The 24,314-nt window shown below is 48.2% G+C and overlaps 2 protein-coding genes and 1 pseudogene across 2 annotated transcripts in view; all 3 read left to right on the forward strand.

The window, feature by feature from the left end:
• Positions 1-24,314, forward strand: part of LOC119843336 (butyrophilin subfamily 1 member A1-like) — a 1,931,986-nt gene that overhangs the window by 333,562 nt on the left and 1,574,110 nt on the right. The window lies entirely within an intron of this gene.
• LOC119843350 overlaps positions 1-24,314 on the forward strand; it is a 389,996-nt pseudogene that overhangs the window by 290,754 nt on the left and 74,928 nt on the right.
• On the forward strand, positions 734-23,335 carry LOC119843359 (E3 ubiquitin-protein ligase TRIM7-like). The gene is given in 11 exon segments (XM_043497461.1): positions 734-789; positions 2,242-2,377; positions 9,276-9,371; positions 12,092-12,119; positions 12,122-12,321; positions 15,025-15,047; positions 15,603-15,718; positions 17,970-18,014; positions 22,701-22,856; positions 22,859-23,006; positions 23,008-23,335. Coding segments are annotated over 11 exon segments (1,239 nt in total). The 3' UTR covers positions 23,243-23,335.

A 24,314-nucleotide genomic window follows, 5' to 3' on the forward strand; every position in this document is an offset into this window, starting at 1 on the left:
GTTGTTTTTATATTTAGGTTCTTAGACCTTAGCTGGAAAACTCAGGCCAGAAAACATAAACTGTTCCTTTTGTTTCTGAGTGACGAGGTTTCACTCTGGTCACGTTCTCGACCTTTTTTACTCTGCCATGTGACCAGAAGCTTCCCATTTATTCAAACGATAGCTGAGATTCATGGTATCACAGGATTCTAGAGCTGGGGATTTAGGAATCGCACCGGGTACTGAAAGACTTGAATGAACTCATGAGAATTTGTGGCAACCCCAGAGTGATTTGATGTGGAAAAGAAATGGCTCTATTTCTGACTATTGAAGGTCCTTATCTGCCTCCCACCCCTGTATCATATGTTTAGCCTGACAACACTGCTGTGAGGGGGGGAAGTGCTGTGACCCCATTTCAAAGAGAGGAACACCCGGCGCAGAGCAGAGAAGTGACTGCCTGAAGCCATGCAGGAGACTGTTACAGAGCAGGGAATTGAACCTGGGTCTTCCAAGTGAAGAGTTAAACCACCGGACCAGATTTTTTGTCTGCATTAGGAGCCTGGGAAAGGAGGTGTCACAGTGTATGGAAACCCCATCCCCTTTTGGGGCAGGGTGTTGTTGTGATGCAATCTACCCAACTATCCCTAAGCTGAGACTGCATGATCCAGTGGTCGGGGGAGATGACTGCAGGGATAGGGGGCCCTGAACCCTCTCTGCTCCCCCGGATCCTGGCCCAGGGCCCAGTCAGCGGTGAATGCAGTCACGCCCCAGTCAGCAGGGGTCCCACTGCAACATGCTGACCTTCCTCGGGTGGGAGATACCACTCACACCACCTCCCTGGGCCACTTCCTACCGTGTCCCCTGAAGCTGGGGTCCGTATGTCATCAGGGTCTCCGAGCTCTTCAGTGAGGATAGCTCTCAGGCTTTCAAGTCCACTCCTGGGCAGGATCCTCAGCCACATGTCCTCCCTCCTCGGTGGTCAGCCTCGAATGAGTTGGGCTGCTCCCTTTTATACTGAGGCAGCACTTGGCACATACCCAGCATGGTCTGAGGGGTGAGACTTCCACCATCCATAGTGTTGGGTTAACTCTTTCTTGCCTAGTGTGGGGTATGCACACCCCATCACAGGAGGATAAAGACAAAGATACACGCAGGGAAAATACATCAACAAAGTTTGTCTAATAAACCTCTCACTGACCCTCCCACAATCACTGGGCCAGCCCTGTGCAGAGTCAGGGGATCATAGTGGACAGGAATCGAGTACATGGCGAGATTGAAAACAGATGATTTTCTCAGGCCTGCTCTACAATGCTCAGGCTGCCTGTGAATACAGTCACATTCTGTGTTCAGGGCCCAGTTGACCACAGCCCTTCCCCTCTCCTGGTCTGTTTGTGTTCCCTAGAGAAACTTCTCCACCTGTGACCGCTGCTTCTAATCAGATCCCTGGGGAGGAAGAGAGGAGAAACAAACATCTCTCCCTCTCCCACAACCTCTGCCAGTCCCTGCTCCTCATCTGGTGGGGAATACAGTAAAGAAGAGTCTGTTTGGATTCTAAGCTGGTGACATTGCTTCCTCCCCAGCAGCTCCCACAGCTGGTTGGCTCAAGTTTAATAACCAAAACCCCATCTATGTGGGCAGTGGCTGAAAGTCCACGTGTGGCTGTCCAGGGGCCTGTGGGGAACGTGCCAGGATCTCAGCCTGGTCCCTAGCAGGGCAGGTCTCCCTGTCACACATAAACATAATCAGCAACTTCTGCGCTGATTGGCCCCTTTGTCATCAGTCTCAGGGGAGAAACAAGGGCTCAATGCAGTGAGGAGCTCCTCTCTCCCCCACGCAGGGGTGGCAGGGTTGTATAATTTTTGGTGATGCCCAGAATGGGTCCAGTTTCCTTCCCAGCCCCACCCGCTTAAGGTTCTGGGAGGGGAGTTTGGGTACTAGGTGTGGGCACGGGGCTGGGACAAAAAGTTGGGGTGTGGGAGGGGGTGTGGGGCTGGGCCATGGATGAGGAGTTTGGGGTGCAGCAGGCAGGCTGCCCCAGGGCTGGGGGCCAGAGAGGACTCCCCACAGCCCTCTCCCCACCAGCAGCAGCGAACTCTGGGGGAGCGGTCCCCCTCCTCTCCCTTCCTGGCACAACACCCACCCAAGCCCCCCCAGGCTGCTGCTCAGGAGGTCCAGCCAGGATAAGCCCCCACCCAGAGTCAACTTGGAATCACCTGCTGGGGGAGGGAGGGTGGAGCGGCCACTCGCCTTCTCCCTCTGCAGGTGTAGCAGCCACCTCAGCCTGGCCCTGGTTCTGCTCCCTTGTAGCCAGCAGCAGCAGTGGCCGGCCAGGGAGCGCAGCCTGGAGCTGCAGGGGGCAAGCACTCTCCTATTGACCCAGGGCGGTGTGGACCTCATGGTAAGTAGATCTAAGCTACTTCAACTTGAGTTACGCTACTAACGTAACTCAACTTGCGTAGCTTAGATCGACTTTTCCTTGTAATGTAAACCTGCCTTCAGAGACAAGATCTTGTCTCCAGCCCCCATTGATACACAGATTGCTGGATTCTGCTGCTCGCCCACAACGCATGGGCATTCTGACACCTTCTTTAGATCCTTGCTTGAAACACTCCTCTGCCAGGGCGCTTACAGAAAACCTTTGCAGTGGTGAGGCAGCTGGTGTGCTGAGAGCACGGCTGATCGTGCTGCCCAGGGCTGTCTCATTGTGTTCCTTGGTTCCCACCGTGGCTGTGTGATGGGCTGTACCCCTGTGCTCTCCCCTTTTACAGGATTATGATAAACGTTGTATAGAGTCTGCCTGTGAGATATCATTTGAAATGAAGGTCTGGTCTACACCACAGAGTTAGGTCAACACAAGGCAGCTTACAGTGCTGCGTGACACAACCATTTGGGGCGGGGTATGGGGGGGAATCGCATGTCTGCCCTCAAAAGTCACAGCTGGGAAATTAAAGGATATAGACAAGAAGAATGTTTTATATGTTTCATTGACCTTAAGTAAATGCCAGGCTTACAAGGAGCAGAGATGGAACTTTCATAACCAGACAACATGGCAAAACATCCACAATTTGAAGTGTTGTTCTGAAAGGCACTAAAGTGGAGACACTGTCCATGAATTATGGGGTGGAATTAATGTTACAGTCTCACTTTTCAGAAACATTTTATACATCTCTATCTCCATCTCCCTCTCGCTTTCCCTTTCCTGTTCACCTTTTCTTTCATTCATCCTGTTTTCCAGTGTTTTCTCTAGCACTCGTTCTCCATTGGTTTAGTTCTCTGAGGGTATGTCTACACTATTCGCCGGATCGGCGGGTTGCGATTGATCCAGCAGGGTCGATTTATTGCATCTAGTCTAGACGCAATAATCGATCCCCATGCACTCTCCTTAGACTCCTGTACTCCAATCCCGCGAGAGTCGCGGGCGAGTCGACGGGGGAGCGGCAGCAGTTGACTCACCACTGTGAAGATGCCGCAGTAAGTGGATCTAAGTATGTCGACTTCAGCTACATTACTCTCGTAGCTGAAGCTGCGTATCTTAGATTGATCCCCCACAAGTGTAGACCAGGCCTGAGTCTCCCTAACTCTTGTCTAATCCGTGTCACAGATCATTCCAATGCAAGTGCCCAGTTCTCTCTGCTGAATGTATCCCCTCCCCTCTCGGTGCCTCATGAGTTTTTCCCTTCTCAGGATTGTTGTTTCGCCTTCACTCTTCTCATTTCAGTCTCCCCCCTCTTTCCCGGGCTTCTCTCCTTACTCCCATTTTACTTTATCTTCACCTTTTCCCACATCATTTCTTCTCTCCCTTCTGGTGAAACCTGCCCAGTACCTGACTCTCCCCTCCTCACAGCCACTTCTTCTTCATCCAGCTGACATCTCCCCACCCCCCAACTCCCCAGTCCCTGGGTCTCCTCCCCCAGGCTCCCTGCTGGTGCAGAGCCTCCAGCTTCTCCCCAAATGCTAATTAATTAATTGTGTGTCCCTGCCACCCCACATCTGCCTGTCCCCAGCCCAGCTGTTAATTCTGCCCCTCAACCCCCACATCACTTCTGCTCCCAGCTCCTCCCTCAGTTCTGATCTTGCAGCCCCCACATCTGCCCCTCAGGGCCCCTCTGCTCCTCCTGCAGCCCGGGGGGGGGGGTGTGTTTTTCTCCTCTCCCTCCCATCCTGGTGCTGCAGGGAAGGAGGGTGGAAGGGCTTCCAGATGTCATAGAGATCAAAGGTTGGGTGGACAGGAGTCCATCAAGGGCATAGGGAGGAGCAAGAATGCTGGATAGATTGCGGTGCTTCAGGTCATAGAGACTAGGATGACTGTGGCTAGAGTAGCCCATTTTTCATCCTCACTGAGCTATTCCAAATCTCAGTGACACTGGCTGACCCAGGATCCCCACCAAGCGTACAACTAATTATTTTGACCCTTTATGACACCTGAATTCCAGCCACTAATCCATCTCCAGCAGGACCACTTCTAATATTCAAAACATTTGCACCAGCTTCAAAGAATAAATATTCACAACCGGCCGGGGTCAGAGAGAACCTTCTGCAAACATGGATCTTTTCCACAAAAGTATACTGAGGTTAGGGACGTATCAGGCAATATTCAGTCCTGACTCAATGACAGAGTTAAGGTGCAAAGCCTTTTGAACCATTACAGCTATAAACTAGGGCTTTAGATTTCTGAAATACCCTAACCACATAGTTAAGGACTGGAGTAATAATATGGTAACATTTATATTGTCTTATATAAACTGATAATTTCCCTTCACTTAGAGTACTGTGTGCAGTACTGTCACAGTATATGAAAAGGATTTTGCAGTAACAGAGAGGGTTCAGAGAAGGGCCACGAGAATGATCAAGGGCCTGGAAAAATTTATATTAAGAAAGATTCAAAAGAATGGGGCTGTTTACCTTAGAAAGGAGATTAATACAAAGGGATAGGATAAAAGATTTTTTTTAGATAAAGGAAATGCAGTGGATCTAATTTACCTAGATTTCAGTAAGGCATTTGATACCGTGCCACATGGGGAATTATTAGTTAAATTGGAGAAGATGGGGATCAATATGAACATCAAAAGGTGGATAAGGAATTGGTTAAAGGGGAGACTGCAATGGGTCCTACTGAAAGGCGAACTGTCAGGTTGGAGGGAGGTTACCGTGGAGTTCCTCAGGGATCGGTTTTGGGACCAATCTTATTTAATCTTTTTATTACTGACCTTGGCACAAAAGTGGGAGTGTGCTAATAAAGTTTGCAGATGATACAAAGCTGGGAGGTATGCCAATTCGGAGAAGGATCGGGATATTATACAGGAGGATCTGGATTACCTTGTAAACTGGAGTAATAGTAATAGGATGAAATTTAATAGTGAGAAGTGTAAGGGTTATGCATTTAGGGATTAATAACAAGAATTTTAGCTATAAGTGGGGACGCATCAATTAGAAGTAATGGAAGAGGAGAAGGACCTTGGAGTATTGGTTGATCATAGGATGACTATGAGCTGCCAATGTGATATGGCTGTGAAAAAAAGCTAATGCGGTTTTGGGATGCATCAGGAGAGGCATTTCCAGTAGGGATAAGGAGGTTTTAGTACCGTTATACAAGGCACTGGTGAGACCTCACCTAGAATACTGTGTGCAGTTCTGGTCTCCCATGTTTTAAAAAGGATGAATTCAAACTGGAGCAGGTACAGAGAAGGGCTACTAGGATGATCCAAGGAATGGAAAACTTGTCTTATGAAAGGAGACTTAAGGAGCTTGGCTGTTTAGCCTAACTAAAGAAGGTTGAGGGGAGATATGATTGCTCTCTATAAATATATCAGAGGGATAAATACAGGAGAGGGAGAGGAATTATTTCAGCTCAGCACCAATGTGGACACAAGAACAAATGGGTATAAACTGGCCACCAGGAAGTTTAGACTTGAAATTAGATGAAGGTTTCTAACCATCAGAGGAGTGAAGTTTTGGAATAGCCTTCCAAGGAAGCAGTGGGGGCAAAAGATCTATCTGGCTTTAAGATTCTACTCGATAAGTTTATGGAGGAGATGGTATGATGGGATAATGGGATTTTGGTAAGTAATTGATCTTTAGGGATTCAGGGTAAATAGGCCAATCCCCTGAGATGGGATATTAGATGGATGGGATCTGAGTTACTATAGAAAATTCTTTCCTGGGTATCTGGCTGGTGAATCTTGCCCATATGCTCAGGGTTTAGCTGATTGCCATATTTGGGGTCGGAAGGAATTTTCCTCCAGGGCAGATTGGAAGAGTCCCTGGAGGTTTTTCACCTTCCTCTGTAGCATGGGGCATGGTTGACTTGAGGGAGGCTTCTCTGCTCCTTGAAGTCTTTGAACCATGATTTAAGGACTTCAATAGCTCAGACATGGGTGAGGTTTTTCATAGGAGTGGGTGGGTGAGATTCTGTGGCCTGCGCTGTGCAGGAGGTCGGACTAGATGATCAGAATGGTCCCTTCTGACCTTAGTATCTATGAATCTATGAATCTAAAAGTATATAAAAATAATGAGACAGAGAAGATAGTTCGGGAACATCTTTTCTTCTTGTCTCATAACACAAGAACAAGAGGAGAGTTAATGAAATGGAAAGGGATAAAATTCAAATGGATAAATACTTTTCCACACAACATGTAATTAGACTGTGGAACTCCTTCCCACATAGTGTTTTTGAGGCCAGTAATGTAGCAAGATTCAAAAAAGGGATTGGACGTTTATATGGGTAACTAGAAGGGCCAGAATTGTAATAGTTATGCAAATATAGAATTTTGGAAGGAATAAATGGATCAAGGCTTTAAATGATCTCTATTAGGGAATAGTAATAATACTTTATATAGTGTTTCCCATCACTAGATCTCAAAGTGTTTTACAAAGGAGGTCACTATCATTGACCCCATTTTAGAGATGTGGAAGCTGAGGTCCAGAGAGGGGTATGGCCTTAAACCTGAATCTGAGCCTGGGTTTACTATGTGGTGTAGACAGAGCCACTGAGATTTGTCGACTGTGTGGTTCTTCCATCTTCCTCAGAGACACCTGGTGCCGACTGCTGTTGGAGACAGGATACTGGTGTAGTTGGGCCCTGGATTTGATCCAGCTGGATCAGTGTCATTATGTTCCAGTGACAAAATTGAGGCAGCAGCTTGAGTAGCCCCATTATAGACACTAACCAAAGCAAAATCGGAGGCTGATTTAAGCAACTTTTTATCCATCAGTTTCATTTCTCTCCTCAGACAGACAAGGTTTAATTTCTGCCTACATTCCCCACCCCTCCAAATCACCCAAAACAAGCCAATCTGCTTTGGGTCGGCACCGGTCCATGTCCGTAGTGCCGGTGGCCGACCACTAGTACAGGCCGGGGCTGCACATCCCTGCGTGGCCCCCTCCACCCCCAGACTCCCTCTTGCTTCCTGCCGGGGCTCTGCAGCTCTTCCCCCGTGGCTGGTCTGCGGGGGGGCCTCTGGCAGAAAGGGCCGGACTGGGGACTAGCCTCCCTGAACCACGTCCTGCCCGTACAAACTTTGGAGTTTTGCAGCATTCTAGAGCCCATGAAGTCCAAGTGGATTGGAACCTTAAAAAGTCTGCTGGACAGAGCAATCCCCTCGGGGCAGAATCCGCTGTGCTGTACGCCACTCTAGCTTTAAGGACAAAATGGACTATATTAGTGCCACAATAAGATTAAAGGAAGAAGATGGCTGATTCCCAGGACCATGTTGAACAAGCCCTTTCCCCCATGCCAAACAATCGAGCACAATATTTATGCACCTTCTGAGTGTGTTGAATTTTTAGCCAGGAGTCTCTTTCTCCCAAGAGTTCATTAGGCGCTGGAGTTTAATGTACTTTTTTTAAAAAGTGTGTTAAACATTCTTACCAAAACTCCCTTCCCTTTAAGTTGCTCAGCTTTAACTCTCTGATGTCCAGCTCTCTTCATATAGTTTTCTCTGTCATTGCATGGAAGCAGGGCACCCTACCCTACACTGCTGCAAAATGGATACGACTTCAACCCTTTGCCCTGCAGCACTTGGAGGATTCGCTTGAGGCAAAGGCTTGTTCTAGACAGAGACCCTAAATCTCTATATCAGGTCTGGTGCCCCCAAGGCCTCTCTGTTCCCTGACAGCATGACCACATACAGCATAGAAGGAAGCAAGCAGGGCTGAGAATGGGGCCTGAGAAGCCCAGCTGCCATGAAATGAATGGGAGCTGTGCTTTTAAATCCTCTCTGTGGTTCTACAACACCTCACCCCCGGTGAATTACAGAAGAAGATCCTCGGAGCACATTTTCAAAAGCACAACTGACTTTAGAGCCGAAGTCCCATTTGCAAAGGAGACTTAGGCCCGAATCCCCAAATGCACTTGGGTGTTGTGATGCTCAGCATTGCAATGCCTAACTTTTAGGCACCTAGAAAATCACTAAGGACATAAGAACGCCTGAACTGGGTCAGATTGTCCATGTAGCCCAGTATTGTGTCTTCCAACAGTGGCCAATGCCAGGTGCCCCAGAGGGAATGAACAGAACCCGCCAATTATCAAAGGATTCATCCCCTGTTGCCCCGTCCCAGCATATGGCAATTAGACAAGCCCTTACAGTTGCTGGCCTGGAATTGCCAGGATTTCCTCTGGAGCCTTTTTAAAAAACTGGCTTTCCATCAGCTGTTCTCCAGTCATGTGGTACAGTTTGGAACAACAAATCCTGAATTAGGCATTTGGCGGGAGAGAGGCATCCACAAAAGCCAGCATGCTAGCTGTGGAGACTAGCCCTCCGGAGATACGGATGAGAGGGGTGTGTCCTAAGCCCCAACCCCCTCAGAGTTTGGTGTAGCAATGGGCCTGTCTCTGATCCACACCTGGGAACCCCTCTCCTGGAGTCAGGTGGCTTAGGTACCTAAGCTGTTTCATGCAAAATGGAGTTCTGCGCCTGTGTCACTCCGCACAACGTGGCCGGGGAAGAGGTTGAAGACTTTCTTCATAACTGTTAGCCTGGGGGTAGGGCACTCACCTTGTATGTGGGAGACTCCAGTTCAAGTTCTCCCTCTGCCGGATGAGGAGAAGAGATTTGAGTCTCTCACCTCTCAAGAGTCAATTGTGACATTGCCATGAGCACCATCTTGGGGCAACTTGAGAGGGAGATGGAAAGTCAATGGTAGTTGAGATCCCAACTTCATTAGGCTTCTTTGAAAATCCCAGCTTCAGATAATGAAATCAGCACTGCAATGTATATAAATTGCACAGAGGACAGACTCCTCAGCAGGCTGACCTTCCCCCCCCCCCCCGCCACCCAACATTGTTTTTCTTGCCTCAGGAACAAATTCAAACCCAATTGAACACACTGAAGCAAGAGAGAGGAGAACTTCTGGAGTGGAAACAGGATGCAGAGACGCAAAGCCAGGAATATCTGGTAGGTCCCCATTGTTATGGTCCAGAAGTTACATGAGTCAGGGATGATATTTCTGTCTGTGGGGAGAGTGTCAGCCCTTGTCTATACACAGCACTGCTTTGATTTAGCTATGGCTACATCTACACGGCACACCGCTGGGGGCGTCCTGTAGGGTATGTATGAGAAACAGGCTGTGTCCACACTGTCATGTGTAGCTACATGTGTGAATAAAGGACTCCAGCAGGGGGAGGCAGCAGAGCTTCCGGAGCCTTCCCCCACTCCTGGAGCCTTTTCCTGTGGTGGGGAAAGGCTGGCACTGGGGAAGCAGCGGGACACTGCAGTGTAGATGGGGGAGGCCCTGCTGGGGGGTGTATAGAGCCCTGTGTGTAGGGTTTATACCCATAGGGTTCAGGCATATCGCGACTGTACTTGCTTAAGCCACACCTCGCCATCTACACCGCTATTTATGCCCATGTTAGCAGGGACATATAGTGTACGTCCTCTACACACCACCATAACATTTGTGTAGTACAGATGTACTTCAAATCACTTTTTAATGTAATGTCTTTATACTGGTGCAAGGCCCTCACAGGCAAACATTTTGAACCTAGTTTAATTTGACCCAAGTGTGGTGTGTAGGGTTCACCTTGTCCAGTTAAACTGAGATAAAATATGCTAACTAGGAGCAAGGTCGAGCTTAGTTCAGGTTTAGCTGTGATGTATTGGGGACCGAGAGACTTTGTCCATTGGACCATATGAACTGGAACCATAAACTCACTGAACGTTAAATCTCCCAAAATGAGGGTCAATCCATCCTCATGATCGTATCCACTCATTATACTCCACACCGGAACATAGCTATTATATGAACAACATACCCTCATATCTCAATGTCTGTACTTTGACCCCTTAACCTTTTACCCCCAATCGGGGATATTGCAGAGTATGTATTCCTTATGCCGCCCGATCTTAAACTGAACTTCACTCCTCTTGATAATCTGTACATTGTTTCCTGGTATCCAGAAACGTCTACTTCAGGGGTTCTCAAACTGGGGGTCGGGACCCCTCAGGGGGTTGCAAGGTTATTACATGGGGGGTCGCGAACTGTCAACCTCCACTCCAAACCCCGCTTTTCCTCCAGCATTTATAATGGTGTTAAATATATTAAAAAGTGTTTTTAATTTATTTGGGGGGTCGCACTCAGAGGCTTGCTATGTGAAAGGGGTCGCCAGTAAAAAAGTTTGAGAACCACTGTTCTACTCTGTACCATTCATGTTATTTTTAAACATCATCTTGATAACCTCAAGCACTTGGTCTCTTGTAGAGTCACCCTTACAGGGTGTGATCATGCTTATTTTTGTTTATCATCCCTCTGGGCTGATTCCTCCACTGGCTTCCAGTTTCAGCTCAAAGCACTGATCTTATTCCCCACACATCCAGCTACAAACACTGATTTCAGGGGAGATTTTCAAAGGCACTTATGGTGATTAGGTGCCTAATTCACATGGACTGTCAGTAGGACTAGGCACCCAGTGGCTGTTTTGTATCTCAGAAATCCTCCCCCTGAATCTCCACCTATTACCACCAGGCATGACTGGTTTCCTCTGGGACAATGTAATTAACAGAATGCCAGATGAAACATGCAAAAGCTGGAGAAGAAGCATTTTGTATGGTGTGCTTTGTAACTGGTGTTTTATGTGGATAACCAGCAGAACTCTTTCCTTCTTCAATCTTCTCCACAACTCTCTGCCAATGTATTTCTGATTCTGAGTCAGACCTCCCCCTTCCAACCTTTCTGCTATTGGAAGAATCTAGATGATCAACAGAATACACTAAGCCACTCAGACCTGAAAACTCATCATTTTAGATAGATTGGGTGACATTTTCAGAAGTGCCTAAGTGATTTAGGAGCCTAGGGTTAACAATTTTGCAAGTGACTAAGGGCCAGATTCTCAAAGGTATTTAGGGGCTTAAAATTTAGGGAGAGTTGTCCTATTTTCAAAAGTCACTTTCAAAGAAACTTAGCCTCCTTAGCATCCAAAGTGACCTTTTGAAAATGGGAACTGGAGGCGTAAGTCCCCAAGGCACTTTGGAACGTGTTATTCATTCAGGCCAGCTGAGAGACTATCAGGCATATTCTCCTGAAATCTCAACCATATGTTCTTAGAGCCCTCTTTTCATATCAACCTACTACGAACTGTTCCTATCAGAGACATGGGGAGAGCCTGGGATGTCCAACTTTCTCATTTATGAAAACTGGATGCTGAGCACCGGAACCTGCCCTGTGCCCTGCACTGCCACTTTCCCTCGAGGCCCCGCCCCCCACTCGTCTTCCCCTCTCCCACTGTTGCTTGCTGTTCTCTCCACCTCCCTCCCCCGGCCAGCTAAGCAGAGCTCTAGGGTTGCGGTGGAGGTGACTGGGGCAGGGTGGGAGAGGGAGAGCCACGCTCCAGGGGTGGAGGGGTGATTGGAGCAGGATGGGGGAGATGTCGGTACTTTTCTCCCCCTGGAGCCATCCCTGAGTGCTCCTCCAGGCTCCAGCAGCAGCTGCTGCTGCTCTTCTCACCCTCTGGTGCTGGAAGCCAGTTACTGTGGGTAACCGGACTTCTAATGTCCAGTCAGCAGTGCTGACCGGACACTGCCAGGTTTCCCTTTTGACTGGACTTCCCAGTTGAAAACTGGACATCTGGCAACCCTTGTCCTTGATCTGTCCTTTCCCTGTTTGTGTCTCTTCATTATAGGGAAAGATAGAAGCTGAGAGGCAGAAAATCAGTCTGAATTTGAGCAACTGCGGCAGTTCCTGGATGAGCAAGAGCGACTCCTGCTGGCCCAACTGGAAGAGCTAGACAAGGAAATTGTGGAGATACAGGATGAAAATGTCACCAAACTGTCTGAGGAGATTTCCCGTCTCAGTGACTTGATCAGTGAGATAGAAGAGAAGTGTCAGCAGCCAACAAGTGAATTCCTGCAGGTGAGACAGCTAGAGACACCCAGATCCCTGCCCAGGGAAGGGAGAGATTCTGATTGGAATAAACTCTTTGGAGTTTATTAAGTTCTTGGAGAGGTCTACTCCACAATGGAGACTGTCAGTGTGTCCTTTAGCAAAGCGAGGGAAAACAAAATGTGACATTTCTAATATTTCAATGTGGAAACAGTTTTGCTGTTTTTAAGGCAGACATTTCAGGCCTTTTTGATACATCCTGTGTAAGCCCCTTCGTTTTCAATTTAAACCAATTTTTACCAAAAAATTTCTGGGTTTTACAAAAAAAGTATTATTCATTTTTTTCTGATTTTCATCCTACTTTTGTATCATTCAAATATATAGAAAAAACTTGTTTTATTAAGAAAATACAATACATTGCATGACATCTCTGTATTCCGATAATACATTAGTCTGTGTGTATATGCAAAGCTGCCTGCTGAAGTAAGAACGTATTGTTCTAGAAGATGCACACAATAAACCAACAGGCACGCATGCAAGCTCTGAAGTGCGTATGCATCTGAACCTACTGATAAATCTCACGACCACCACGTACACATTTCAAACTGTTAGTAGACAATGGGTTAAAGATTTGACGCACTAAAATGGGAAGAAAATGAAAATCTATATCAGAATTCATTTCAGAACACAAGGAAGTATTCAAAAGGGTTAAAGAAACAAAAACGGGAGACAAGGATGAAGTTGAGTGTATGCGCTGCAAATGGTGTGGCCCAATTATCAAATGTAAATATTTATAGGCTAATTGTTCTAAGCAAAGCTTTTGATACGGTCTCCTACAGCATTCTTGCCACCAAGTTAAAGAAGTATGGGCTGGATGAATGGACTATAAGGTGGATAGAAAGCTGACTAGATTGTCGGGCTCAATAGGTAGTGATCGATGGTTCCATGTCTAGTTGGCAGCCAGTATCAAGTGGAGTGCCCCAAGGGTCGGTCCTGGGGCCGGTTTTGTTCAATATCTTCATTAATGATCTGGCAGATGGCGTGGATTGCACCCTCAGCAATTGCACCTGCAGATGACACTAAACTGGGAGGAGGAGTAGTTATGCTGGAGGGTAGGGATAGGATACAGAGGGACCTAGACAAATTAGAGGATTGGGCCAAAAGAAATCTGATGAGGTTCAACAAGGACAAGTGCAGAGTCCTGCACTTAGGACGGAAGAATCCCATGCACTGCTACAGACTAGGGACCGAATGGCTAGAAAGCAGTTCTGCAGAAAAGGACCTAGGGGTTACAGTGGACGAGAAGCTGGATATGAGTCAACAGTGTGCCCTTGTTGCCAAGAAGTCTAACGGCATTTTGGGCTGTATAAGTAGGGGCATTGCCAGCAGATTGAGGGACATGATCATTCCCATCTATTCGGCATTGGTGAGACCTCATCTGGAGTACTGTGTCCAGTTTTGGGCCCCATACTACAAGAAGAATGTGGAAAAATTGGAAAGAGTCCAGCGGAGGGCAACAAAAATGATTAAGGGCTGGAGCATATGACTTATGAGGAGAAGCTGAGGGAACTGGGATTGTTTAGTCTGCAGAAGAGAAGAATGGGGGAGGATTTTTGATAGCTGCTTTCAACTACCTGAAAAGGGGTTCCAAAGATGATGGATCTAGACTGTTCTCAGTGGTACCAGATGACAGAACAAGGAGTAACGATCTCAAGTTGCAGTGGGGGAAGTTTAGGTTGGATATTAGGAAAAACTTTTTCACTAGGAGGGTGGTGAAGCACTGGAATGTGTTACCTAGGGAGGTGGTGGAATCTCCCTCCTTAGACGTTTTTAGGGTCAGGCTTGACAAAGCCCTGGCTGGGATGTTTTAGTTGGGGATTGGTCCTGCTTTGAGCAGGGGGTTGGACTAGATGACCTCCTGAGGTCCCTTCCAACCCTGATATTCTACGATTCTACACCAGTAAACTGTTTGTTCAAATGAAATGTTTTATTTGGGGATTACAGATGTATTGTTTTCTTAAACTCAGGGGGCGTGTTGTGCTTTGAGTTCTGTTTTAGTTCTGCAGAAAACCACAGGGATGAACGGAATTCAAAGCATTAATCTACTGAATACTTTTCCCCCCTGTCTTTCCATTCACCAAAACAAACCCCCATATTTACCCAGAAAACTTAATTGTTTTCTGCACTGATTTTCACCTGTTTTTATTGTGATAATAAACACTGATAAAATCCCAGGAAAAATTAACTAAAATAAAAACTGAAAATGAAGGGCCCTAATGATATGAAAGCAATAAAAGACACAACTCCACTTTCTAGGAAGTGGGAGATTAGGAAAGCGAAGTTCTTTGCAGGGCCTATTAAGAAATGGGAATGATTCTAGCTTTCAGAATTGCTGAGCAGAATTGCATACATGGAGTTTTTAGATTGAGAAAGGCAAACACTTTGGACACAGTAGTTGCATGTGGCAATCAGGGATTCATGTGTCTGATCACTCTATTTGAGCAAATGCCATTGGCACAGGCAAAATAGAATTTAGAAGAAGAAAACCCACAATCATGGTGTGTGCTTAAGGGCCCCATTCCATCGAAATCTGTGAATGGACTTTTGAAGTTGCTAACTGCAGAGAACTGGATCTCAAGCTCAACTAGGGATGGCAAAGCAAGTCCCCTGCAGAGCAGGAGCGATCCCTATCTTGTGGCACGTGGGACTGAACTCTCTCTCTCTCTTTTCTAGGACATCAAAAGCACCTGGAGCAGGTACGTGACTCCTTCCCACTCCCCCTCACGCGTCGTGATGCTAGAAGTGGATTGTCCCCCCAGGGTCAGATTTTGCAGGCATTTAGACACCTGAGATGTTGCTAGGCACTTGGTGGGGTTTTCCAAAGCAGCTAAATGGGTTAGGCACCTCCCATTGTGGTAAGTGGCAGTTGGGAGCCGGACTTGATTAGGTGCTTTTGAAAATCCCAGGAGGCACCTTTAAAAATCAGGTCTTAAGTGACTTGCCCAAGGTCATGCAGGGAGGCTGTGGCAGAGCAGGGAGTGGAACCATAGGTTTCCAGAGTCCTACAGCAACCCATTAACCACTGGAGCATCCTTTCCCATGAGATTAGGCCCTTCTTTCTGAGGGGCAGCCTGTGATCCCCTTACTCTCTTTAACTCCCATTTGAGGATCTAGGCATTTAAAAACCCCAGTGAGGAGATGAATTGTCTCACTAGTGGGAGTTAGAGGCTCTCATTGAGCCCACAAGAGAGCAGCCTCTGGTAGCTCATTCTCAAGAAAGAAAAGATTTAGAGTGTTTCCCCCCACCCCAGGTGTGAGAAGGTGAAGTTCAAGAAACCAATGGCTGTGTCACAGGATGTGAGAGAGAAAGTTGGCGTCTCTTCCCAAAGAAATGTTTGTCTACAGGAGGCTCTGAAGAAATTCAAAGGTAACTTAAGTTATTTGGGTTCATGATATGGTGATGGCACATCGAGATGTTCCTCTGATTGTGGAAGGAGATGGACTCTGGCCTATTAGTTCTCAGCCCGTCACAGCTACATGTCTTTGGGTGGGATGGGGAGGGCTCAGGGCTGATGCCAGTTCGCCAGGCCTCCACTTGGATTGTGTCAGACCCAACCATGGGTGTCAAAATTGGCCACTCAGAATTTCAGAGACACACAATCACCAGATGTTTTAGAAAATGTTGAATTTAGCCTCCATGGCTGGGATTTTCCAATGGACCTAAGGGATTTAGGCCCCATCTCTCTCTGACTGTCAATGGAAGTTGGCCACCACGTGGTCTCAGCCTTTTTGAAAATCTCAGAGTCTGTACCTCAAGTTCCTCCATTTTTAAAAAGGAGGAAATAATGGCCAACCTACCTTGTTGTGCTAATTAGTGAATGCCGCCGAGTGCTTTGAGATCGTTGGAGTAAGGCAGGAGATGGAGAGGTGCAAGATCCATTTTGGACGATGATTTCACTTTAGTTTGGTCTCACTGGAAAGGTCTCCCCATTCCAATCTGCCTCTTGTTCTATGGTCTTTTTTCCTTTGGGCTGTCTCAGGATTACAACATGGTTCCATGCCATGCTAGTGTAGCCATGTCAGTCCCAGGATATTAGACAGGGTGGGGGAGGTCATAGCTTGTATTGGACCAACTCCTGTTGGGGAGAGACAAACTTTTGAGCTACATGGACCTGAAGAAGAGCTCTATGTAAGCTCCAAAGCTTGTGTCTCTCAATCACGGTTATATTAATTAACGGTAGGAATGTCACCAGAGTCAAGACAACGTGAAATCACCTCTCTTCCAATCCTTCCTTTCTCTAGAGACCCGGCTCTATGAACTGAACTCAAATGCAGAGAGAAAGTGTATGGGCTAGATTCACAAAAGGACTTGGGGCGGGGGAGGAGGAGGTCTACTTGCCATTTTAGGTACCTAAATACCAGAATCAGACCACACTCGGGTTCACAAAGTCCCCCACTCAGCTGCAACCAAACCTTGTAGGTGCCTAAAATCACTCATCACCTCTATTTTTGCAGTAAAAGTCCCCTAGGCACCTATGTTTCTGCCTCTGTGCATGCGCACTGCAGTTCCAGTCCAGCTCCAAGACACCTAAGCCCCAGAGAGATACACTGGGGAAAGAAAGGCATTCCTCCTCCTAACTCACCTACAGGACCCCAATCTGAGATGCCTGCTCTAAGCATGCTTAATGACTCTGGCCCTATATGCAAACTTACCCAAAAGAACCAGGCTCTAGGGAAAGAGGAGCTCCCTTATAATGTATAGCTCTGTGATTAGGGTACTGACCTGGGATGTGGGAGATCCCCAGTTCAAATCCTCTGTCCCCCCCGCGGGGAAGAAGGGATTCCAACAGGGGTCTGATATAGGCCTCTCTGTTTCCCCTTTTGAATCTTATCCATTGTGTTTAAATAATTGAGCAGAGGGACAGGCTTCTGGGTCTCTCACCTCCCAAGGGCATGCTCTAACGACCTGGGACGTTCTTATTATTTCTCTCTGCCTCTGGCCCAATGAATTATTGATTATCCCTAGTGGAACCTCTCCCACAGGAGAGCATGTGGGCACCCCGCATCAGACAATCCTACAGCCCAGAGATTAGGGCTCTCCTTGAGAGCGGGTAGATCCCATTTCAAATCCCTGCTCCCTCTGCGGCACAGGGTTGACTTGAACCAGGGGTCTCCCAAAGGCCAGCTGAGTGCTCTAACCACTGGGCTAAAAGCTATGAGCGAGGTGGGTTTCCTTCCCCTCCCCCCATCCCCCAGGCTTCTTGCAAAAAAATGGCACAAGTGCCGGACACCAAGAGAGGGCTCGCAGCTGAGACTCCCACGCTGAGGGAGGTGCCTACAGTGCTGCCCAGACTCAGTCACCGAACTCCCTGAGAGGGCTGGGGCTTAGCAGACCCCCGCACCGTGGCATTTCCCACTGGGTGGCGTGAGCAGGGAGTCGCCGAGTGTGCTGGCTTTTGTGAAGCTCACTCTAAGGCGCATCTCTCCCCATTCATGGTACAGACTGTGTGGATGCCTGACTCCGGCTTTGTGACTTTCTAGGGGTCGAAGTGTTGGGTGTTGTGATGCTAAGCATCACCTTGCCTAAGTTTCTTTGTGAATCCAGCCCCATTTTCATGAGGCTATTTTCCTACAAGAAAGGGGGAAATCACCTCTCCTCTGATCTTTTCTTTCTCTAGAGACCCTGCCCTATCAACTGAACTTTCTGATCTTTCTGAAAGAGGGTAAGTTTTCATAAGGATATTTTCTTACAATAATTATTAATTAAAATCTCAGGATTAATTTTTTAGAAGACACTTCTGAATTCAAACAAGAGAGGTTTCCACCAATACAGAGTCATGGATTCCAAGGTTAGAAGGAATCATTACATCATAACGGCCATACTGGGTCAGACCAAAGGTCCATCTAGCCCAGTATCCTGTCTTCCGACAGTGGCCAATGCCAGGTGCCCCAGAAGGAAAGAATAGAACAGGGAATCATCCAGCCCATCATCCATTCCCATTTTGTGAGGTATGAACGTGCACATACTATTTACAATTGGAAAGTAGGGTACATTTTTTAGGTACAATAATCCGCCTTTAGGGCACACTCAGGTCACATTTTTCTGCTTCTCTCGGCAATTATAAGGACTAGAAATTTGCTCTGTTTTTATTTTTGATATGAAAGACAAGCTTCACTGCTGGAAAACATCATTAACACAGAGGGCAGGTTGACCATCAGTGCCTTGTACTCTCCCAGAACGTGAAAGGAACCCATATTTCAACCTCTGAAAACTGGGAAATAAAGAGTTAAGAAAGCGTCTCCCACCAGTTCCTATGCTATACTTCCCTCTCACCCTAGCATCAGGAGCATGGATTCATGTGCTGGGCTCCATCCATCCCCAGTTGGTGGAAGGTCCCTTGTGGGGAAACCATGCTAAGGCCAGTACTGAACCAGGCAGAAAATCAGGACTGCAGCGGCAGTCAATAAAGCAAACAGAATGTTGGGAATCATTAGGAAAGGGATAGATAATAAGACAGAAAATATCATATTGCTTGTATATAAATCCCTGGCCCGCCCACATCTTGAATACTGCGTGCAGATGTGGTTGTCCCATCTCAAAAAAGATTTATTTCAAAAGGTTCAGAAAAGGGCAACAAAAATGATGAGGGGTATGGAACAGCTGCCATATGAGGAGAGATTAATGAGATTGGGACTTTTCAGCCTGGAAAAGGGACGACTAAGGGGGCCTATGATAGAGGCCTATAAAATCATGACGAGTGTGGAGAAAGTAAATAAAGAAGTGTTGTTTATTTCTTCTCATAACATAAAAACTAGGGATCACCAAATGAAATTTCAGAGTAGCAGCCGTGTTAGTCTGTATCCGCAAAAAGAAAAAGAGTTCTTTTGGCACCTTAGAGACTAACACATTTATTTGAGCATAAGCTACAGCTCACTTTGAGCTGTAGATCACGAAAGCTTATGCTCAAATAAATGTGTTAGTCTCTAAGGTGCCACAAGTACTCTTTTTCTTTTTTCAAATGAAATTAATAGGTGACAGGTTTAAAACAAACAAAAGGAAGTATTTCTTCACACAACGCACAGTCAACCTGTGAAACTCCTTGCCAGAGGATATTGTGAAGGCCAAGACTATAACAGGGTTCAAAAAAGAACTAGATAAATTCATGAAGGATAGATCCATGAATGGCTGTTAGCCAGGATAGGCAGGGATGGTATCCCTAGCCTCTGTTTGCCAGAAGCTGGGAATGGGCAACAGGGGCTGGATCACTATATGATCGCCTGTTCTGTTCATTCCTTCTGAAGCACCTGGCATTGGCCACTGTCGGAAGACAGGACACTAATAGCTATTGATGGATAAATTCATGGAAGGTAGGTCCATCAGTTCAAGGCGTATTGTCTCTCCCTGAAGGTTGGTGCTCCCTGTGGTACTGGGAACTGTCCCTTTAAGTAGTTTGGCTTCCCAGACAGGAAGAAGGAGTGTAGCAGATGCTCTGTGATACAGAACCCTGGATAAAGAGGGTTTCATTCAAACATCATGCTCCCAGCAGGATTACTGGACACCACACTTGCAGCCGTGTTGTGTCCCCATCCTTGTCCCATGAGCACCACTCATGGCTTCTAACCTCTAGACCATGCGCCCTCCCCAAAATGAGTGTAGTGCATTGGATGACTGTTACACATCCCTCTGGTATGGACATTTAGTACCACCGAGAAGTGTAATTCCCAGTGCACCAGAGAGCCCAGTGTCTCCCCAGCAGGGCTGCTCGCTACTTTCTCCTGGTCCAAGTGGGTGGAGGGGTTCTCACCCCATGTGTTGTACTCTTGGGCTGGGGACTTTCCACCAGGAGATGAGGGAGGAATAGGGCAGCATGGAAATGCATGAAAAGCTGAAGCTGGTGTCCCTGTTAACGTCTTCTGCCTGGTGTCTGCTGCCTCCCCTGCTCTGTTCTATTGCTGGATGTGGAGCACCCCCAGCAAGGGAAAGGGATCGGGGGAGGAGACCAAGATCCCCTCTGCCACAGATCCACAGGATTTGTGCTACAGCCCCCACTTTGGTACAGTCTCTGGGAGGAGCCCCTTCGATGGGCCAGATCACCAACATCAGCCCCCTCTTCCTCCAGGGTAAGCCACGTGGCTTCACCAACTCCTTAGGCTGGACCTCTGGGCCTTCAGCTCTCCTGCCTCACAACATGAGCTGTGTTCAGTGCGTCCAACTGAGACAGACCCCTGCGGGAGACCTCTATGATCTTAGGGAGCAACACACCTCTGCAAGCACCAGCAGTGACACTCAGCCACCGCTGTCACTGTCAAGCCCCTGGGTTTATTAGTCCACTGCTCTGCACCACAGTACAGGAAGACCTTGGTTAGCACAGAGACATGAAGGTGACAGTATAATCCATTCTGGGGAGCCGGTGCCCAGCCCTGCTGTGCAAACCTCATGGTTCAAGCTCTGTCTCCATGTCAATCTGATCTGCTTTCTCAGACGCCCAGGTTTGCCCCCCACATAGGTGCTGATTCTGTAGGTGCTCTGGGGCTGGAGCACCCATGGAAAAAAATAGTGGGTGCTCAGCACCCACTGGCAGCCCCGTGGATCAGATCCTCCCCCTCCTGGCTGTCAGCGGCCCTGCCAATCAGCTCCTTCCCCTCCCTCCCAGTGCCTCCTACCCGCTGAGATCACCTGTTCGGGCAGGGGGAGGAGCCGGGGCAGGAAGAGGCGGGGTAGGGTGGAGACTTGGGGGAAGGGGTGGAGTGAGGGTGGGGCCTGGGGCAGAGCGAGGGTCAAGCACTCCCCAGGAAGTCAGCTCCTCTGCCCCCCCCACTTCTTCCTGCAGCCAACACGTAACATCCGCTTCACCCCTCCCCCACCTCTAGTCCTTTGCTCCCGAGCTGGGGCGATGCAGCTCAGCCACAGAGGCGGGGAAGTCTGTAGCTCTCCGGGTTGCTGATTGTTATGTTTCTATATCCGGGCAATTGGATTTGCCATTGTCTGCTGAGGACCTCAGGCCCTAGATAGTAACAACGCTGCATATTGGGAAACTGAGGCACATATAGGCTTCATAAAAAAATTGCAAAAAAATCCCAGTGCCTCACACCCTCCTAACAATACCTCCTTGATGCCTGGCGGGAACGACGGGGAATTTCCTGCTCAGCTTCAGCCAACAGGCAGCTCCCCAGGACTGACACTCAGGGCCCACCCCAGCCAGCCCAGGGCTACTGAGGAGCATGAGAAATGGTCCTAGCCTCCCCCAGGGCTGAGCTCTTCCTGTAAGGGTCTGTCTGCACTGCAGAGTGAACCCTGGGGCTCAGCATCCACATTAGCCTGGGCTGGGTGCAAGGAGCCATGCTGCTGAGCCTGACCTCACTTACTGTGTCCTCACTGGTGCTGCTGAGGCTCTAGGACTTCTGGGAGCACATCCCACGGCTGATGAGCTATTCTGTGTTTCTTTCCCAGTGATTTGTGGGGTACCCGGTCTGTCTTTCACAGGGGAATTGTGGGAAAGCACTGGAGGGCTATTTTCCCTCAGGTCAAGCTGGCAGTGGCGTTAGTGGGGAGGCTTTTCACCTTCCTCTGCAGCATGTGGATGCGGGTGACGTGCCAGGATTATCTGGGGTATCTCACCAAATCATTTCCCTGCATTGCGGGGGGCCTCGGGCACTGGTGAACCTCGGTGCCTCCTCTTCTCTGCCTGTGGCACATCATAGCACAGTCTGCTGTAGGCTGTCATGCTTTGGGCTAATGTTGGTTGTTGGGTTAGGTGGGTGCTGGATGGAGTTGGTGGCCTGTGACATACGGGGGTCAGATTAGATGCTCTGATGGTCCCTTCTGAACTCAGACTCTGTGACTCTCAGCACTGGAGTGGTTTAGCCTGCACAGAGGTGCCGACTTCCCCAGTTCCCAGGGGGGGTGCTTGATCCTTGCTCTGCCCCGGGCCCCACCCCCACTCCACCCCTTCCCCCAAGCACCCACCCCTGCCCTATCTCTTCCTGCCCCGCTCCATTCTGCCCCCTTCCCCTGCCTCTTTCTGCCCCCACTCCTCCCTCTCCCCCCCCCCGAACCTCCTGCCCACTGCTGAACAATGGATCCGTGGCAGGAGGAAGGCACTGGGAGGGAGGGGGAGGAGCTGATCGGTGGGTGAGAGGTGCTTTGGGTAGAGGGGGAGGAGCTAATCGGAAGGACCTGCCGGTGGGTGCTGGACACCACTGTTTTTTTTCTGTCGGTGCTTCAGCCCCGGAGCACCCACGGAGTCGATGCCTATGCTGGGTGGAAAGCACCCCTGAACTCAGATGAGGTGTTTATGCATCTGGACAGGAAGAGCATTGGAGTTAGCAGCTGAGTAAGCACCTGGATTAACTCTGCAGTGAGGACAGACTTTAACCCTCTCCTCCTGTCTCTCTTTCTCCTCTTGCAGTGCAGGCCACTCCGGATCCAGACCTGGGAATTCCCCGTTCTGTCGTGTCCACAGATGAGAGTGTGATACAGAAATACCAAGACACGGGATATTTAGTAACACAGAACAGGTTTTACCCTGCTGCCTGTGTGCTGGGCTATGAGGGCTTCACCTCAGGGATAAGTGGCAAGTGGAGGTGGGGAACAAACATAATTGGGTTTTGGGTGTTGCCAAAGAGTCTGTGATACATGAGGGAGCGACAAGCTGTACACCAGAGGAGGGGATCTGGGCTTTGCAGACTACAGGGAATGAGTACTCGGCCCTCACCTCCCGAGACTGCTCTGGCCCTAACTCGTAGCCCCAGTAACATTGGGGTTTATCTGGATTATGAAGGGGAGAAAGTTACATTTTATGACATTACATCTTCTGGCAGAGAGCTGATCTTTACTTTCACATCCTCTTTCACTGGGAAGATCATCCCCTTCTTTGGCAGCCGGCGTGTAGAATTTCAGAGTTCACTGGTAAGCATGCAATTAGGTGTTCACTGGCCGGCATACCATTAAGACCTGTGACAGAGGAGCAGGGATCACTCAATATGAGATATCTAAAGTAGAGCAAAGACATAGGTAATATATAAATTCTAACTATCACACTTTGCCATTCTAATCACAGTCTTGCCAGCCTGAAGCATTCAAAAACTGTGTCAGGCCCCCCAGAATCATGAGATTGGCTTAAACATCTTTTAAAATATTGTTATTTTCTTTGCCTTCTGGTTTCCCAGCTTTTGGGGTGTTCTTGTTTCTGATTTTCAATCTTTGCTACACAAATGTGAAGGCTGGAAATGTATCTGTAGTATAATCTGAGGTTGCCTTGCAATCTCTCTACTCCAGCTGCTGGGACTTTAAGAAAAACACCAAGTGCTACGAGACTCACAATAAAATGATAGGTTTCAGAGTAGCAGCCGTGTTAGTCTGTATTCGCAAAAAGAAAAGCAGTACTTGTGGCACCTTAGAGACTAACAAATTTATTAGAGCATAAGCTTTCGTGAGCTACAGCTCACTTCATCGGATGCAAATGATGAGAGAGGACAAGACTGACTTGCTTAGCATTATACTGTGACAGGAGTTTCTCAACTATCTTACATGCCTGTCTCTGTAACTCTGTGATCCTCCAGGCACACAAAAACTGGCCAACCAGCAGACACCAGGAGCCATTCTCAGGGTCAGCAGAGCCTGCCGGTCTTAGGGCAGGTCTACACTTAAAATGCTGCAGCAGAACAAATGCACCGGTGCTGCTCCACTGCTGTAATGCTTAAGTAAAGATGCTACTATGCCAACAGGAGAGCTTCTCCCATCAGTGTAGTTAATCCACCTCTGAGAGAGGTGGTAGCTATGTCCAGGGGAGAAGCTCTCCCATCAACGTACCGCTGTCTACACCAGGAGTTCAGTCGGTACGACTGCGTTCACTGAGGGGTGTGGATTTTTTATAGCCCTGAGTGATATAGTTCTACCAATGGAAGTTTATAGTGTAGACCTGGCCTAAGTTCTGACTCACTTCGGGTCATCCATCAAAGTCCTCTGCTCTTTCCTTATGAACATGGAAACCATAGTGGTGTTCCCCTCTCCCTCCAATTCC

The sequence above is a fragment of the Dermochelys coriacea genome, chromosome 14, assembly GCF_009764565.3.
Source record: "Dermochelys coriacea isolate rDerCor1 chromosome 14, rDerCor1.pri.v4, whole genome shotgun sequence".
In the NCBI taxonomy this organism is placed as follows: Eukaryota; Metazoa; Chordata; order Testudines; family Dermochelyidae; genus Dermochelys; species Dermochelys coriacea.